Here is a 19,270-nt window from a genome sequence, read left to right on the forward strand (position 1 = left end):
ATATAAATGTAGCAACTGGCTAATCAGCAAATTGAAAGGCTGCTTAGGTGCCAATATAGGCTTTAGAAGATGGGTTAATTTGAGGCTTTGTTGTGACAACTCACTAATCCAGGGCTAGCACCAGCCATGGGCAGCATAGGGAGCTGGCCAGGGCCTGCATACTGCCCACCAACATGGGGCCTCACGCCAGTGTGGCACAGCCAGGTTGGCACACTCATCCTCTTGTTCGCCTCTCCCTCAATTAAGACTGAGGTGTGTCTCCTTGCTGGGAAAGAGGATGTGGGACGAACCCTGGGCCTCGCAGCTATAGTGTAGTGCTGCGAGACCCAGGTGAGAGGACCCTCTCCACTGGCCCAGGTAGGCGAAACAAACTGTGAAGTTTTGTCAAGCAATCAGATCTACTGTCTCACTGCAAACCACAATGTGGGATGCCAAATGTCACCTATTTTATGTGCTGCATCCTTTAACCCTTTTAATGGACGGGCAACTCTCTGTCTTTCAGCCTTTTAAGGACTATGAAAGAGGTGTCATGTCGGTCACTTCAAAAAAGTGTCTTTCTTTAACTTGCGGAAGCTTTGACATTAATATGTCACATTACAGCACTGCAAGGAGAGGTACTTATTAATATTTTGTAAAGTAAGAGGCAAGACAGTTCTCATGTAAACTCTGTATTATTAAAGAGCAACATTACAGACTACTAAATCAAACAATTTTTTTGTACTACTGGTATTCTAAACACACATGTTTGAAAGTGCTTTCATATGGTGTAATAAAGAAAAAGGAGTTTTGGTGAAATAAAATATTGCCTAAGATCACACAATTTAAGCGGGGAAGCCACGATTTATCCTAGTTTTCTGGATTCACCTTTTACAAATTGGTCACTAAATAGGTATCTATTTGTCTATCCTTTTTATGTTAACACTTTGTTTTTTATCTCTTTGTGCATTTTTCTGCAGTTTTTATACTGCGCGAACGTGACCCAAAAGTATTGGAGTGCTTCATGTGAGCACCAGTTACATTACTGAAGGTCACATTTGTTTTTATAGGCACAGGGGAATAAATGATTCATCCACTATCACTGGATGTCGAGCTGACACCAAGACTCAAACCTGGTTCCCACGTTACAAAATTGGCAGCTCTATCCATAATGCCACATCCTGTTTAGATGGAGGGTGGCAGGCAGAAGCCACATGAAAGCTTGGTTCTTTATGGGCATGCGGTACAAGCTGAACCTTGAGTTAAGCTAGAGTCAGGGAGTACGCCGTTGGTGTCTATTTCTCTCATTAAGCCTATTTCAAAGTGCTGCCATATTGTCAGATCAGTGGACAAGGCACAGAGAGAGTATTATTTGCCCAGGATCAAACCGTTTATTTAATTAGTAGACTCAGGACTGCAGTACACTGCTACTTGGTACAAAGGCTATCTTTTTACCACTGTACTGCATTTAGGTGACTATTACTTATGACTGAGCACCTCCCTTCTCCCAGGAACTATTAATAAATTTTTTTAAATCTTGGTGACTAGCAGTTTTTACAAAAAATCAAAATACTCCCAATTTTGCCAAAAGGTAGCATCAGAGCAATAAGCAGAGCCACTGAAATTAAGTGGCTTGGGAGGGTCAAATTAGGTGACAGGGATGAGACATTATGCACCAAGAAAATACATATTACGTGGCATAATTTGGCTCATTTTATGATAGTATTACTATACTGAACTGTCATCTTTGCATGTGTTAACACTGCCTGGGCATTATTGCACTTAATTAGTACCAGTTTAGCATCCAAATGTAGCAATAAGTAACAGAAAGGTAACCAGTCTGGCTTTACAAAGGATCTTCAGCAGGGTGGCAACAGGTGTTGTGTTATTAGGATCTTTTGAACCATTTGAGTTAGAAACAAACATTGTTTTTGTTACATCTTGCGAATTATGCAGTATATGATGGATTATGTGGCAAATGTGGCAAATCTATAATTATGTGAAAAATGTAGCAGCCACACAATTGCACAATTCCAATGGCACTGGCAATAAATTCAGAAAAGTGATTGCCCAAGAGCACACAATTTGGCCAAATGAGAATCCAGGATTAAAAAGTGTGTCTCCTAGTTCCATATCTCCAACTAGCCCACTAGACCACAACTGGGGTGTCAGTGATTCTGATGGCAAAGCGAAGGGGCTGCCCCTCCCAGGGAATCACCACTCTGTTATGGGCCCTGCTCAGCATTAGAATATGGTGATTATTTCCATCATAAAACTGAGATTAGATGTCAAATATCCTAGTTCAATGGTTAAAATGTACCAGTTGGACCAGGTCCTGTGTTAGTGGGCCCTTACTTGACAGTATGCATGGGACTGATATTCACTATGGGTGTTTCAAAGCTTCAGACTATTTCATTCTGTTTGAATACCAGAGTTCATTTTCTAAACTTGTTACTCAAAATTTGCAATTATGAACCGTCAAGGCTCTGTTTTAGACATGAAAAAACTATCCATGACGGTAAAATTCTTACCAGACACACCCCTAGAGACCTGGCCTCTCTCCCTTCGGCACTGCAGCCATTGTCCTGCCCTGTGAGGCCCAAGGAAATGGAACTGTTAGTAAGCCTAGCTCGCAGCATTATTTAATTGGATTTAAATGTGTGCTTTCCAGGTTTTGTTCAAAATTAGGAGAAATCAAATGAGAGGAGATGTATCGCAAATCTTTTAACTGTATCTTCATCATACTAATTTAGAAAATGAAATGCACTCTGAAACCATGTAAGTGTATACTAGTTATTAGTATCAGAACACTTAAAGGCTTCAGAGGATGTTGATAGGGGTGTTGTAGCCATGGCACATGACATTAAACCCTTTTAGCCTACTTATGATGGTATCCTGGTAGTTTTTGGTGATTTTCAGTGACTTGGCGTTGCCTATAATAAAAGTCAGGCTATTTTCAACTGTTTTATTTGCTTTCATAATTTTTAGCACATTCCCTATATTTCGCTGGGTATATCGGAGCCATCTTGAAATTTTAATCCACACTGCCCCGCTAATGGCACTCTACATGCTGCAGCACATCTAACTAGGGCAAGAAGAAATATGACCACATCATAACACCGTGACGGAACTCCACAGGTCCTCCTTGTTGGCCTGCACCATCTTCAAGGTCAGCTACATTATCTGCAAAGCTATCACAATGTGTTAACAGTCAACAAGCCAGCTACCTTTGCCATCAGTCTTTGACTCTATGCTTGTCACTGACCCTGTGTTTCGCTGCTTTTGGCTAGGTTAGTACTATATGACTCACACCCTGCCTCCTTGGATGACAAGCTTGCCATCTCCAGTGGCTCGCCACACACCCACAGCAAGGACACCGTCAGACGAAAGAAGAAGTGCTAAAAAGAGAAAAAACAAGAAAAAGGCCTTTCTAGACCCAAGAATCTGTAATGATATTCCCTTATCCATTCAGACAACCCAAAGACATCTGATATTTGGAAAACGGTGAATACTCAACTTAAAATAAAGAAATAAAGAAATTGTGATTCAGTCGCAATACATAAACTATTTACTCCCCCTACCACATGTTGACTGCTGACACTGTAGAACACTTAGCAGCCTTTTTGGCTTGTTTTTTGCTGTATACTGCATGCACAGATAGGTACTTAATGCACTAATCTGGAAACAAATTAACATCCGTTTGAAGGTATAAGTTTTGAAGGGACGTAGGCCATACATTTCCATCCAGTGTGACCAATATAGTGTATTTCCAGTTAGCTGAAATGTAATAGATATGTACATATTTTATCAGTGTTAATATTTATGTTTTTGTTTTACTGATATCTGCACCAAGAATGTTGCATCTTGCAAAGTCGGTCAACAATGGTCAAGTGATGGTCCTTCCTATTATGTCATTTTCTGTGATTTAACACTGTCTCTAAATTATTTCTGCCCCGACCCCAAAAGTTCTAGGACCTCTTTTGCTAACCCCCGACTCCACATTCACTGACCCCGCCCCTTACATTCATGACCGCAGTTCCCATACTTTGTTAATGCTGGCGACAAGACTACAAATGGCATGATGTGTTAAGTGGTTGGCTACTTAACACGTAGACACCACCAAGTGCTGGACTACTTTTACACTTTAGTTTGAAGTTTTGAACAGCACTCCATCTTAGTAGGTTAGTCAGACAAGAGTGAGAACAGACTGGCAGATAACAGAAACTGCAGCAACGCCAATCTCGAGGTATGAAGAATGGCGTGAAAAGATACTCTGCAGTATTTAACATTTCTATGGGGAGAGGGGGCAGGGGCGGCTACGTGACCCCGGGGTGGTGGGCGTGCTGTGAAGAATAATGAAGACTGCTGCAGACAAAAGATAGGCAGAAGAGCAGGAACTGGGAAACGGTTCGCGTAGGGCGGTAGGCGATCCCGCTACAGGGGGTTAGAAGGGTATTTATTTAATTAATATTTCCAGTCTCGGGTCGGCTTGAGCGGTCAGCAGCGGGATCTAAAGCTATGCATTAACAAGCACCTCGTCTATTAATTTCCTGGAACTTTGGCGGAACATCACCGCCTCCCAGCGCGTCAGAGCAGCTAAAGGAGAAGCGGGGAGGGGACAAGGAGAACAGGGCGGGGACAAAGCATGAGAGGGCGGGGAGCAGGGAGGGGAGAAGAAGATCAGGGTAGTCAGGAGGGAGGGTCGGGCACCCGGGGCAGTGGCGCGCGCCTCTTGATCAAGTCCTGCACTCTAGGCGCTGGGCCAGCGGGCTGCTGAGTGTCTCCCTCTTGCACGGGCGGCCTTCTGTCCCTCGGGCCACCTCTGACCGTGCCCCGTTCCCCCGGCCACCTCCTGCAGCCATGGCCACTCGCATGCTGTTCCGGGCGGTGATCATGGGCCCTCCGGGCTCCGGGAAAGGCACCGTGTCCGACAGAATCCTCAAGCACTTCGGTCTCAAGCATCTCTCCAGCGGGGACCTGCTGCGGACCAACATGCAGAGGCGCACAGGTGAGGGTTAGGGCGAGCGGGGACAGGCCTCTCAGACTTCACTCAGAACCTGCTGCGCCCACCTCCCCTGCACCCTAATGCAATGCAGGGGCCTGATTACACTGCATAGAAAGAATGGCGTCGGCGAACGAAAGCGAGATTTTAGGTTCACAGAGGGAAAGGCTGACTTTTGAAAGGAGAGTGCCCCATGGAGTTGTGCTCTGCAGACTCGAGTTCACAAGGAGTTAGGGTGAAGGTGGCCCTGGGTGGAAGGTGGCACAGGACTGGCTAGGGCTGTTGGGGTAATTGAAAGCACAGAGTTGCTAGGAGAGGGGCACGGCAGCCGGGGTGGGGTATGACAGCGATCTGGGTGGGGGGGGGGGGAACGGAATGTGGTAGAAAGGGCATGCGAGGGGGGCTCGTAGGGCGGGTGAGAGATGAGAAGGTGGTGGAAGAAGCACATGGGAGAGTTAAGTGAAAGAGATGAATGAGACCAGGCCCTGCCATTATTCACGGATGCTGCTAGCGCCTCCCCGGTTCTGTTTGGGCTGCCCCCGCGGAGGGCCCAGCATCTGGACTAGAAGGGCGAAGTCCCGCAGCAGACAGCATCCATGCACTTTTCTGGAAAGGAAGAGCTGGCTGTCACCAAGAGGTTCTGAGGAGAGTTAGTTCATGGTATTGGGAATGAGGAACAGTGCTGCGGTGACACGTGGACGCTTCTCCCACATGCACAGCTCTGCCAGGGCCGGACTGACTACTCTGCCACTCTGGCAGTGTCCTGTGGACTTGAGGCTAGGGAATGTTTCCTTGACCCAGCAGTGAAAGCCTAGTACTCCCAGTAGGATCGCGGCCTCCTGCAGTGTGGGGCCGGTTTGCATCATTTTGCCAGGGCTTACTTTGGTTTCCAGTTCTTCCCTGGGTCCTGCGTGTGGTATGTGTGTTCAGGCTGTCATATCCTGGGAGGTGAATACGTTCTGTAGGGGTAAATAAACATTTCCACAAACCATGTGTTCCAAAATAGCCCCAGAAGCAGCAAGGGGCCTGAAAGCAACAAGTGACAGGAGGCTACTGAAGTCTCTGTAAACATGCATCAAGTAATACTGTACGTAAAGCGTGTCTGCTACTACAACTAGATTTTACAGATTACAAAAAGCAGGGTTTCAGGTGGGGATAATCTCTCCCTGAAGAATGGAAGATCATATTACAGCTGTCAGCAGTGTTTTTATTTCCGGTTTTGCCTCAGTAGTGGCCACAGAAATCCAACCATAAACTAGGTGCAAAGATTGCGCTGCTAGCGGTCTGTATCTTGGTGCAGGAGACTCAACGTGTCTCATAGGCACAGGTGCCACGTATACTGTACGGGACAGAAAGACTGTACGATATCAACCGCAGCCTCCGTGGGGACAACTTTAAGAGCCACGCTGACCTCTTTATTTAATGGGTGCAAAAACGTGCAAGTGTTTTCGTGCACTTTATCCCGGGCATGCGTTTGAGCCTTTCTAGTCAAACGAGTTAAACCACTAAGTTGCGTTTGCAGATGGCAAGAAACACGACGCTTGCTTTCATGGCTTCTTCACAAATGCGTTATTTTTAAAATAGGAAGCAACCAAAATAAATGGCTATCGGGTCGCACGTGGGTTCATATAGTTTGGGGGCAACTCTCAACCAATGGCAGCCCCGAAAAATCGGAAGAAGCGGGGTTTTCAGTCAATGTACACTCCCAGTAATGTGTGGAACCGCCTGGGTGCAGTCACTGCGTTGCGAATCCTCCCTTCTCCTTCTTGATTAAACATTTGGGAATATTTTGCATTGGATTACAACAGAAATTGCACTTTGTAGGTTTTGTGTACACAGCTTTTCTGTACAAGCACTCGAATGGACGTCTCTTGGGTTGTTGCACCTTAACAGTTTCTGTCACAGTTGTTGCTGCATGCTTGCAAAAAGTAATCATGTGTTCTGACTTCCCAAATCTACCGGTATCCATGCTAGATCAGTGGATGTGCAGCACCGTTGGAACACGCCTTCCGTTTCCTGTGTATACCCCCACTGAATAGACGACGTAGTAAAGCAACACAAATGAATACAAATATGAAATACCCGGAACTCTTCTACATTGCATGGGTCTTTCATATGGTCCTCGTCTTCAGGGTATGCGATGAGTCTGATGTCCTGATCGGTGGCCGTTCCAAAGGTCCAACTCTTGGCCTGCCTCTTGTCACCGTGCATTGAGCTGCGCTGCAGCAGGTGAGTTTCCTTCAGTACATCCTGGAACGCAGCGTGGAAAAGGTATCGAGTAGCGATTGTGCACTCCTGTGTGGCCGAAGACTTTAAGGCCTGTGATCATCCTGAGATGGGCTGATATTTGCATGTCCGGAAGAAAATCCCCTTCTCCGTGAAGGGATTTCATATTGGTAATAGACAAAGCAGACATTTTGCGGAAACAGTCTCTTTGTAGTGTGCCATTTTAGGTGGCTCAACATGGAACTTTTTGTCACACTTTAACCGCCTTGCAAATTAGCAAAAAAAACACATTCCAACAGAACCATTGTTTTATCCTGTTGGCCTTCCGATAGAGCTGGATGCCATTGACTTATGGATGATATCAATCCCATGTCTCCTATATGCTTCTGTGATGGCGTCACACATCTTGGAGTTTATTTAGGGGGCGGACCTTTGGGTGTATTCTGCACATGACCATCATTGGTTCAGAAAGGAGGATCTCATGTTTGATGGAGTCATGTGTTTTTGGGTTGCCTAGGGCATTGGAGGAAGTTGCAGTGAGTGCCGGACATGGCCGATGGGTTATGTAGCACAAGCATATAAGTATATTTGTGTCTGTCTGCGCTTACAAGCAGTTACAAACGTTGTTTATTTTTACATTTCTTAGCCAGCTTGGTGGGGACCCAGTATTGGAAGGTTTCCTATGAATTTATATTCTGGGAAAGCACTATTTCTGCCAGAGTGCATTTTTGTCTTGACTCTCAGAAGAAATGGTGAGACAGTAGATGGGCCTGCATGGTACCCAGGTCACTACGGGATTAAGGATGACATTTAAAAAAAAAAAAAAAAAAACAGTTTTTGGGTGAATATTAGTGAGGGATACATGGACGCCAGGGCATAGAACATAATATCCAAATGTTGCTTGTGCCACTCATTGAAGGTAGTTTGGGAACTCGAGTGACCACCTCACACCATGTCATTAGAGCGTTTCCAACATTGGGCTTATATGTGTCTGCTAAATGCATATTGGGAATTGTAGTTTTGATTTGCTTGTGTTAAACTAATTAAAAAAATACTCTCGGTAGCAATGATTTGTAGGTGCAAGGTTCAGGCTGGAAACAATGTAGTGATTTGGAGGGAGGTAGTCATGCTATTTGGGACACTGTGACACTGTATGCTAGCCGCCGCTTCCTTCAGTCTTCAGCGAGGCATCTATAATCAGTAATAATGTAACTTCTAGCTCCAGACTTTTATTAATAAACACTGCTGGGCTCTGAGGCATTTTGGTAATATTCCGCTTTTCTATGGATGTTCAGTGGCCATGTTTATAGATTGTTTGACGTGGTGGATGCGTAAATGTTCTCGGTGGGACTGTAAAGTACATGCTCTCTACTTCTTTAAAAAAATATATTCACGTACAGTGAGTATCAGAAGTGGTCTGATCATTTAGGAAATCGTGCTAGCTTTTCTCCATTCAAAACCAAAAGAGTATGTGTTTCAAAGAGACAAGACAGTACTTTTTAGGTCTGGCTTGACAGCGCTGCTCTTTGCTGACATATTATTCCAATTTCTTTAAGCTATAGATAAAGCAGAGCTTGGCTTCACCTACAAAAGTAGTTTTCTTTCACCTGATAGTATTGGCTGTATGGTGTAGCATTCTGCCTCCTGTTGAGTGCTAGCTTTACAAAGAGGGACTATTTTACATTTCACTAGTGCATCACAAATCACTCTTTATCTTGTACATGCGCTTTGTATAGAAAACCATCTTCTTAATTTTGTTTTCCACTGCAGCAGGATTTTCAAAAATATTTTAGTCAAGACTCAAAATGTAAACCAAACGTATTGGCTTTGACAGTGCTCATACTCTACTGCCAACACTGCTGTATGGTTGAATAGCACATTTTATTGTCGACTAGTAGGATAATCACAACAAGTATAAATAGAGGACAGCAAATCACATTGATACTTGTGTGACCTGATATTGGCTTCTGACGGGCTGGTCTAGGTCAGAACGTTCATTTATGGGGACTTTTTACTGAAAGTTCCAGTGACTATAGATGGTGCCAACCTGCTGTAAGCTAAGTGACTTTTTTCTTCAGTGTTTATTAAACATTCCCGTTAATAGTAGTAGGCTCAGCTAACATGCAAACCTAGGAGCAGTTTAAATGGTGTACCTTACGCAAACTACCCCGCTTTGAAATCATTTCTTGCTTTGAAAAATGTACTGTGTTTACCACAAACTCAGGTTCTTCAATCTGACTAGACTTTTCTATACAATGAAGCCATTATAGAAAGTCGTTATGTTGCTTCAAAGCAGGTTGAATTTCATTCCTGTCTTTGTACTTCACCTACCCGCCACAAGTTGTCTCTTTTGCTTGGTATTTGATGGGCAATTTTCTGGCAAATTCCGGTCTAGCAATCTTGTAAGTAATGCTCTGATTACCTACTGGTAGTCTCCATTACATTCTTGCTTCCTCACCCAAGTCCTTCATTGCTGAAAGTTAGTCGGCCCCTTGTTAGACGGGGACTCTGATGTTCACATCGTACAGTTATTCAGCACATCCAACTGCCCTTCTTACCATAGGGAAACAAGCACCACCTCACCCACAAATCCTCCAGAGTGTATAACCCAGGGAGGAAAAAATTGAAATGCCTTCTGGGTTGTAAGAAGGGTGTACGAGCTAGGAGGAGGAATTAAAACTCGGAGAAATGAAGATTACCACAGAGATTGAGACAGTGTCGCAGAAAGAAACTGGACCTGAAGTGTAAAGTAGCCCTGTTTCTCGTGTCCAGTCTGTGTTGAAGGAGTAGGCGAGGCAGCTGCCCTACAGATTGTTGACAATGTTTGTGTAGCCTAATCTGAGCCTTATTTTCTTCCACTTTGGCATATGCCAGAAACATCCTCCTCAATACGTATATCATCCGAGTGGCAGCATAAGATAAGAAATCACTCCAAAATTGGCTAAGTCATTGCTACATTATTAACAAATGGGGTACTGGGAAACCTTGCTTTCTGCCTGACAAAAAAAAAATTGTCTCTAAGCTGAAGACAGGGGTTATAGTTCCTGAAGGACATATGTAGCAAAACTTGCAATAGTTACCAAAGTGATACTTGCTCGCCGTCTGCCTTGTTAAGCAAGTAGTTCTTCTGTGCAATCTTTCCGTGAACATGTCTTTGGGCTGTTCCAAAGCATATGTAGCCAAAGACATTAGGCTCAGCCAAACAAAGTACATTTCAGAAATAAACTTGCCTTTCATCTCCATCTTAACATGTGACTCAAAATAGTCTATATCTTCCTAGGGAACTAAAGAAAGCTTTTGAAATTCCTTAACCTGTGACGATTGGGAAGTATATTGTAACGCAATGCCAGGGTAGTATTTTGGCGGTGATGCCTCCCCCCTTGTTCATTGGGTTTGTTGTGCTCATGTCCTCTGTAGGAACAGTAGTTTGGCTTGGCAGATTGACCCAGTGGAGCAGGAGGGCATGAGGGAAACCTAATTTACCATGTGAAATCGAGGATTTAACAGAAAGTTAGGCCCAGACCACATCAGTCCAGGCAGTTTAGGAGTGGAATCGGAGTGAAACTAGAACAGGCTCAGGGGCACAGTCGCTCCTCCATTGCATGAAACAAATTCATACTATGCTTGGTCAACAGAGAGGAATGATACGTTTTTTAAATATGTAATGAGTGGTGAGCCCAGGAAGGGTTCTGATCCTTCCTAAAGTGCTGGGACACTGCCTGCCCTTGCTCGACACATTCTGTCAGGGGGCCTGTGGACACGCATGCATTGTGAGTTGGGTGTTATACATGCAGTGGACCTCCAAGAGTTTGCAGTTTGGGCATGGCAGTTATTCATACAAGGTTGCCACAGGTGCGTGCATATTAGATCCAACTGCTGATTGAGAAGTGACTGCTGATTTGTCGTCTGAGTCACGCAGTTGCACAGCGTTTGTTGCCCTCGATGGCTGAGACAGCAGACTGGCTGTATGCCTGCATAGGCCCATAACTTCTCAGCATGGTATTAGGTCTGGCATGTTTGAAGTCTGTCGTGTCACCTTCTGGGGGGCTGCACAGAGAGATCAGAGAAATTATCAATCAGTAGCCCAGACAGCTAAGGACAGGCCCACCCGCAGGTACAGTCCAGTTGTCCTTCTGGTCATTGTGGCCTAAACTGAGCAGATGGTCAATGGAGCAATGGTCTTCCTCATGACCAGCATGAAACCCATTAACAACACCTAACATTGGGCTGGCTTTCAGAACATAGAAACTAGACCAGCCTGGCCCATCTAAGATTTATGGTCTGATAGAAGATTGCCTAGGTACTGCCAAACCTATTTCACTAGTGCAAGGCTCACTAGGCTTTCTATGCACCTACCACAAGTTTCTAATCCAGACTTATTCTAACAGCCACTAGCGTTATGGCCAAGGGCTAAGAGAATATGGGAAGGGATTGTTTCTTTGACATTTCAAAAGGCCACAAAAACTTCAGTCTTTGAATTGTCTTGTCTAAGTGATACCCTAGCACCTTCAAGAAAACACCATCAACCACAATACTAGTCCACCACAATGCAAGACAGGATAATACATTTTGCAGAGAAGAACTCAACAACTTTCAGGTAAAATAGAGGTGCGCAATTGCGACCTGTCTGTCTCACACGCCCTTTAAACATGAGCACCCGTAACAGACCTCACACACCTTACATTACCCACATGGGTCGTACTAGACCCTCGCGCTTCTACAGCCATTCAGGTGTGTCTGTATCATTAAGGACCCTAGATATAGGCTTCAGTTGGGAAGAAAATGGACCGCCTACATGCTGTTTGAATGATAAAACAAACTAATAATAAGGGTTCAGTGGGTCCCTCAAGCCTTTGTGACCCAGTGTCACTGCACCAGTAGAAATTACGCCCCTGTTCCTGTCCCAGTGCCACTATGCCGGATAAAATATAATGCAACATTAACTTAGTTGACATATTTTTGTTTGTTTTACAAAAGAAACCCCAGCGTACACTTGTGTAGAGACCTGAAACGCCTATCTCCTTGTTTGCCTTCGTTGTTTGATGAGTGTTTCACCTTGGTGCGAAGTTTGCCTTTCACCCACCAGTGGATTGTTCCATGACGCTGTCATCTGAGTGGCTCTAAAACCAGAAGCTGTAGAGGTATTTCTGAGGCGTCCGTGCTGCGCGTGAGTCTGAGGGGTCACCTGGCCGCGGGCCAGGACCGGCGCTGTGGGTTTCATTAACCGCCCGCAGCCACATAAGGTTATGCAGAGCATTGCAGCGTTACCATACACCGTGTGACTGTTCCCTCAAACCCACCCACTGTTGAAAAACGTGCTTTCCCTTCTCGCTCCTGGCTTCCATGGCTCTGTTCTTTCACGCTTTCTCCCGCTGCCCCCTGCCCCCACTGGAATCCTGACGGATTGTTTGGGTTTTTTTGTCTTGACATCCTGTGTTCTCAGGGCGATCGCTCTCTAGGGTCTGCCTGGGCTTTCATGGAGGCGGCATTGTAGCTGAATCAGTCACTTAACAGTGCGCGTGGACAAGCCTCAGAAATCTGCGTGCAACAGAAGCGGCCCTGTACGAAATGCCAGTTTTCAGCCGATACTGGTTGTGGGTTGTTATTGTTTTGTGTCTGTGCAGTCGACACTTTACGCTGGAATCTGCCCAGTGAATCCCAGCTAATAGTGTTTTTCCCATACGCCTAACCCTGAAAAACAGGGCAAGGGTGGATTTATAATTTGAATGAACTATGCGCACAAGACACATCTTTCACAAAATTTTCGCCCTACAGAATTCTTTGCCTTCTTGGACCCACTTTATTAATTTGTAGGACTTACCCCACCCACAAAAAATTGGTGGTGCTAGCGGCACAAAGAAAGATATCAACCCGGCATTGTCGCTGTGAACTCCACTTTCCATCTCTTTATCTACTTGCAGCCGCCCATCGACCCCCCCCAAACACAGTAAGCAACACCCCACAGGGCTCTTCTGTTTATGATGCAAACTGAGCCACCAGAGCAGCGCTCTGCAGCTGTGTAAACGAAGGGAATGCACGTGACACCGACCACGAGAGATGCTAAAATGCGAGCCGAAGAGACGGTTTCAAGAAAGTGAACTTCCTAGTTAGTAACCAGAGCACGTGTCCCTATTGTCCACGGACTGCTTCGAATGTAAATAATCCCGCCACCAGACAGCGTTTCTGAGGAGTTCAAATTGCCACACATTTAGATCCATATTTTTGACACTGCTTGAAAACTGGTTGCTCGGAGCCAAATTCAGTCAAGTATTTCTCTCCATTTTAGCCTAAGTTAAGTAAATGAAAGCAGATGTAACCCGCAGATAGTGTTCGGTTCTTGCCAGTTCGTGTTTTGTCCGTTTTAGGGTAACCCACTACAGAAGCTAGGCTTAACTCCCCTCCGCGAACTCGTTCCTCTAGCCGAACTAACCCCCTCCCTCCCCAAAGGGTTGGCTCTGAGTGCACCGTCTGCTTCGGGGCCCCTCACACGCTACTTTGCAGCTTCCCTGCTGCGTAGCATCCCGAGGCTTACTGCGGCCATCTTTGCAGCCGGGGTCGTTATTCCCCGGAGTCGTATTTTTTTCTTGCCGCCCTCCTCTTTGCCATGCTTGAGCCATAAGCCTGCTCCTCCCCATAGAGCTCCCTATATTTCTGGGTACGGAGTCCCATTGCGTATTCCATTCATACCGTCCCCCGTTGTTTTCTTGGCGCGCACTCTTTGCACTTCGCCCCTCACTTGCGCCCATGTTGCCATTTCTTCCCCGGATGCGGTACCAACGGCGAGGAAGTCTTTTTGTGCACCCTCGCAGCGTGCCCAGGTCTCCACCACTCCACCCCCCTGTACCTTCTGCACAGACCGAGCCTTCCTGCATCTCTCGCACCGAGAGTTCATGTGCCCTGGGAGGCGCACAGTTAGTCATGGGCACGCGCACAGTAAGTCATGGGCACACGCACATTGCCCTTCAGTGTTTTAGGCCCTCATTACATAATAATAGGCACTGCTGGCGGAAGCTGAAAATGAAGGAGGCGATTTGGGCCCCAGTCAAGTTAAGGGCCATCAGCCCTTCGAAATGCAGTGCGCAGACTGTTGTTTCTGTGGCATACAAAGAAGGAAAACAAGCACTGCCAATACCAGTAGGTCTGCTTTGAAGGAATGTTGTATGGTGATGTGAAGCATTACATGTAAGTAATAGGAATAGCTAATAATATTGGTAAAGTTTAAAAGGTCAGGTGACCATTGGACTGTCAAGCCAGATTTAAACATCCTTGTTGAATAAAACACTGCTCTCCTCTGCTAAAATAAACCAACATAGATTACCTAGTTATCTATAAACTTTTACAGCTCCCAAATTTCATGCAGGTGCCCCTGAAAGTTCCAGCTTAGACTGGATAAGTAAGCAAAATGATCATAACTTGGTGAATGGGTCTCACTTTCTTTGTGGAATAACTCAACTTCTGCCCAGTCAAAACATGTACTCCGAATTCCCATTACACGGGCGGAGCCAAAGCCCCCTCTTGTTATGCTGCACTGTCAACCCAGACGATAAAAAGTGGAAAATATATTTTAGCCTTGCTTTACCTCCTGATCAAATTTGCCCTAAAATCGTTTTATGGTTTAACATTATTTTCTGATATAAAGTTCAAATGCTTCTAACTCCAAACACCCTGTTGCTTCCTGTTGAGTGATGTAATTTCACCAAAATCATTGTGGGGGATGGAAGTGACCTCACATGCCCTTTGATACTTGTTTTATTGCAGAAGTGGGTGTGACTTTGAATCTTTATGACAGGCCACTGTTCATATGTTTAAAATCATAGACTGAGTAAAACCTGGTGTTTGCAAAACAACCTGGGCATGTGTTTCTCCAACATTCAGACCTTTGAACAGCGAAAGAGCTTGTATTCGCTGTGGATAACCCTTGGGCTTATCTTTTGTGGTTGATTTATTTGGTAAAATGTGTTCTACATGCAGAAGATGGCATATATTTGAGAGTTGAGAATAATTAGGTTCTGGCTGTATGATGTGTACATGTAGCTAGCTTCAGACCTTAAAATGCAAATTGATATTGAGGTGAATCATTTCTGTAACTGACCCCTTATATGAAGAATCTCTCTGTTTTTGTGTTTTTTTCTATTATTATTTTTTATTTTATTTTTTTATTCCCAGTCTTCCACAAATAGAATCTTGTTTCAGAAAACCACCTATTTAGTTTTAATGTACTCTTCTTTTAAAAACACAAAAGGATAATGGACGGAATGCTGAAACTTTTCAAATTCTCACCCCCGTCACAGATCTGGATTTAATCCATTGTTCTTTTGTTCATCATGTAAATCCACTTTGGACCCAGACAAATGCAAATCGAAGTGCCAAGCCAGGACAAGCATCATGGGACCGGTTTCTGGGTATCGCCGCTCACCAGCCAGGCTACCTTGAATCCAAGTGGTGCACCGAGCAAGGGACCAACGTCTGGGCATACCCTAGTCACTTAGGCTGATGAGGGGTGATACCCCAAAACTGGTCCCAGGGTGCTTGTTTCCTGTCCAGGGAGGACCTGGCCTGGCAGTTTGGGCTGGACTGTTACCATGGGGAGCAGGGTCAAAACTAATTTGCATATGGCTGGGTCCAAACTGGGGTGGCATGGTGAGCAAAAGAATGATGGATTAATCCAGATCTGTGACTATAGGTGAGGGCTTGAAAAGTATCAGCACTCTGTCCATTATCCTTTGTGTTGCCCAGGCGTGGGTCTCTTGCTCACTGTGATTCTGGATTCAAGCTAGCCTGGCTGATGAGGGATGATACTCCGAAACCGGTCCCAGGATGCTTGTTTCCGGTTCAGGAAGTACCTCACCTGGCAGTTATGCAGGTACTGATCTGAAGGTTACCTTATTTTTTTCCTTTTTAGGGTCGAGCCTGCATTGCATGCGCTCGTGCATGCGTATCGCAGCGAGACGCTTTAGTATTTAGAAAAGGGCTCAGAGCCCTGTCAACTCCACGTCAGTGTTTTTTATTGGTTCGTGGGCTTGCCTAATAAAATCTGCTTGCTTTCATTAGTCGAAGGCACGCATACGTCATGCCTTTTCCGGTGGCTAGCCCTCCTCGAGCGCAGCGACCAAGTACAGAAAACATGCGAGGCTCGCTGTTTTCCATCGGGCTCGTGGACTTCTTTTTCTCTAATTTACGAGCGCGATCTCGCTTGGCAGAAGTCGAGTGCTTTACATAGTTAATTTCACTTTTTCGGGTTATGTACATAAATGCACTTTTGCCCGATAGGTGAAAAGTCGGGTTAGGAGTTTACAACGCGATCAGCTCTAACATGAGCAAACGCGAGACCCGTAGCATTGTAAGTGCTTGTTGGTTTTGTGTTTTATTTTGTGGGAGATTCCATGCCAAATTCTTATTGGGTATCATTTGCATAACTCACTTGAATTCTCTGTGGCTTTATCTGCAGCGGAGACATGTGGTGCATTGCTAAATATTGAACTTGACCACCTTAAACTATGCATGCCCTTCACAGAGGCGGTTGTACACAGTTGCGTCTGGAATGATGCAAGGTTGTTTGCATCTATGCCAAACGTCTCCACCTCTGTTTATGCACCACACCCAGTGCTTGATTGTAAAATAAGTGCCAGGGCCTACAGTTTTACCAGAAGCCCAGTGCTAGTGCTATCAAAGGTCAGGGTGTCAAATTCCAAAGCTGCACAGACTTGATTTCACCTCATGCCCTTTAAGTCACCACCAGACATTCCCTGCCTCTTTATCTCACTCTTGCTGATTCTTTTAATCTTTGCTTTCTTTGTCACCGTATTTAAACCTTTTTCTTCCTCCTTCTTTCACACTTTTGTGTTTCACTCTCTTTTGCTTTTGGTCAAAGTCTGATGATGAAAAGTAAGTGTGGGTCCCCAGAAATGAGTGCAGGTGGACCCCCACCTGCAACCACTGGCTCAAATTAATCATGGACCACACAGCACTAGCTTACTGCTGCCAGAACTAAAGAAACTCCACAGCCGGGATCTGGGGTGTATTTCCCTTCAGCCCTTCCTCTTTTGTAAAACTCAAACACGGCTTTTCCTGATGGGTGGCCGTCTCTATCTGGTTATGTTTTCGTCTGCTGCAGGAGCTGCGCTGCACAGAGTGTCTCCATTTAAACAATGTTTCTTTTTATGTGTTTTGTTCCTTTAGGGTTTGGTCAGTTATTTGTTTGATGTACTATTCGGGCGTTGATGACAGTTTCTATGTTTTTCTTTTTTAGCATTGTTTACATTGACGATGATACTTTGTCTTTCCTGTTATTTGCACGGAATGAGGCTTGAAATCAAAATAAACATTTTTTTCTTCTGATACATCTACAAGTTTGTAGATTGTATCCAATAATTTGTGTTTGCTTTTGCATTTTTCATGTTTGACTATTTTATTGATTAGAGTCTCTTTTGCGGTTATTGTGAGGTTTGAACCGTTTTCTTTTTTTGTCTCAAAATTATATTTAAAATATTGTAACTTAACAACTTTGTTGTAGTTTAAATAAACTATTAGTTGGGTACTTCTTTTATTTTCTTGTGCCTGGGTCTTTAAAATCTATAGGACGTTTAACCATTTCTGCTGGATCGCCCTTAGCCCAGTCTCCTTACGGCTGGATTATCCCCTGTAGACATAATGTAAAAGTGACTGACTTGTGCAGTCCAGCGTTATGAATATCTTAATTATAGTTTATCTTTTTAAGCCTGCCCAAGACCAAGCTTCTTTCACACTCCTATTAGCTAATGTCCGTTTATTATTCTGGCCCGAATGCTACATATGATATAATCAAAAACACATTTTTTTATTCTTTAAATTTATTTTTTATGTACGTTTTATAACATAGAAAGTGAGCATTACATTGACATTACTCATACCCCTGGTGACACGGAATGACATACGATGAACAGCCCTTGGTTACATCGGATATTTTCTCATCTTGTATCTACAGATCTAACTTTAGGAAGTCAAGACTCCTACAGTTCATTTCATCCCCACAGTCAGAAAAGTATGTTCACTCATGACTATTTCAGTAGCCTTTCCTGTATGTCCGACATTGAAAGGTGTACACTAACATATCTAGCTCTAGTGAGAATTAGCCTCAGTCTTATTTCAAGAAGTATTCATAGCTCCTGTCATTTTGTTCACCCGGCTGGGTGAACGATCAGTACTCATTGTCAACAAATATGATCCAAGCAAACCCTATGTTTCTTTCAGATGCTGCATCCTTCCTTCTAGTCTGTTGTCATTGCATGTAGCTACATCTTTCATACAATCCTCTTTCTTGGGCCCAGTGTTTCTGCATCAATTAATGGTGATTCTGCACTTGGCTAATAGTAATTCAGGCAAATTCAGATGCAGTGAATTGCCTAGTCCCACGTGGACTCAACTTGACACAGCCCAGCAGGGCCATGACTGGCTGCAGTTCGGTCTGGCTTCCAGTCATAATTAAGGTAATGGAGGAGATCTCATACCAGAATCAAGGGTAGGTGAGCTGGACCGAGCCAGGTAGCTAAACCCAGCATGTTTTGCTCAGCATCGTGACATTGATGGGACCTAGGTGATCTATCCTGCATTGGTTTTCCGGAGTAAAATAAGATCAATGTAAGAACTTTAAAAAAAGCCGCTTGTGCTGATAGTTCATGGATGTCATCTTGGTCTGCAACCAGCAGTAAGCCTATTTTTCTTCTTTCAGCTCGGCCTCAATATCTAATTCCCAGGATAGTTTGCTACGGCTAGGTCCTCCCACCTTTAGAGTATATATTGTACTGTACAGCCTAGACACCCATGTTGTAGAATCTGGGGATCTGACTAGCTGGGTTAGTGGGCCGAATTCCAGTGACTCTTCTGGGAAGATCACCTCTTGTCCTGTATCCCTTAGTCTACAGTGGACACATTTGGAGGGGAGGGGGTTACATCTGGCTTTATATTGCTTTAGTGTAACAAATTGTCCATCAGCATAGAGGTGTCCCGGTTCAGCCATGCCAGCTGCTGATAAGGTCTATATCCCCCTACTTTCCTTAATGATTGAAAAAAGTGGGGTTTGAGCTAAGG

The 19,270-nt window shown here is 44.6% G+C and overlaps 1 protein-coding gene across 1 annotated transcript in view; it reads left to right on the top strand.

Annotated features, from left to right (window-relative positions):
• The first annotated feature begins 4,634 nt into the window (after positions 1 to 4,634).
• Positions 4,635 to 19,270, top strand: part of AK3 (adenylate kinase 3) — a 69,434-nt gene continuing 54,798 nt past the window's right edge. The window contains exon 1 of the mRNA XM_069228302.1: positions 4,635 to 4,984. Within this exon, the coding sequence (XP_069084403.1) occupies positions 4,837 to 4,984 (148 nt within the window). The 5' untranslated portion in view covers positions 4,635 to 4,836. The remainder of the gene's footprint in view (positions 4,985 to 19,270) is intronic.

Source organism: Pleurodeles waltl, chromosome 1_1 (assembly GCF_031143425.1).
Source record: "Pleurodeles waltl isolate 20211129_DDA chromosome 1_1, aPleWal1.hap1.20221129, whole genome shotgun sequence".
NCBI classification, from domain to species: domain Eukaryota; kingdom Metazoa; phylum Chordata; class Amphibia; order Caudata; family Salamandridae; genus Pleurodeles; species Pleurodeles waltl.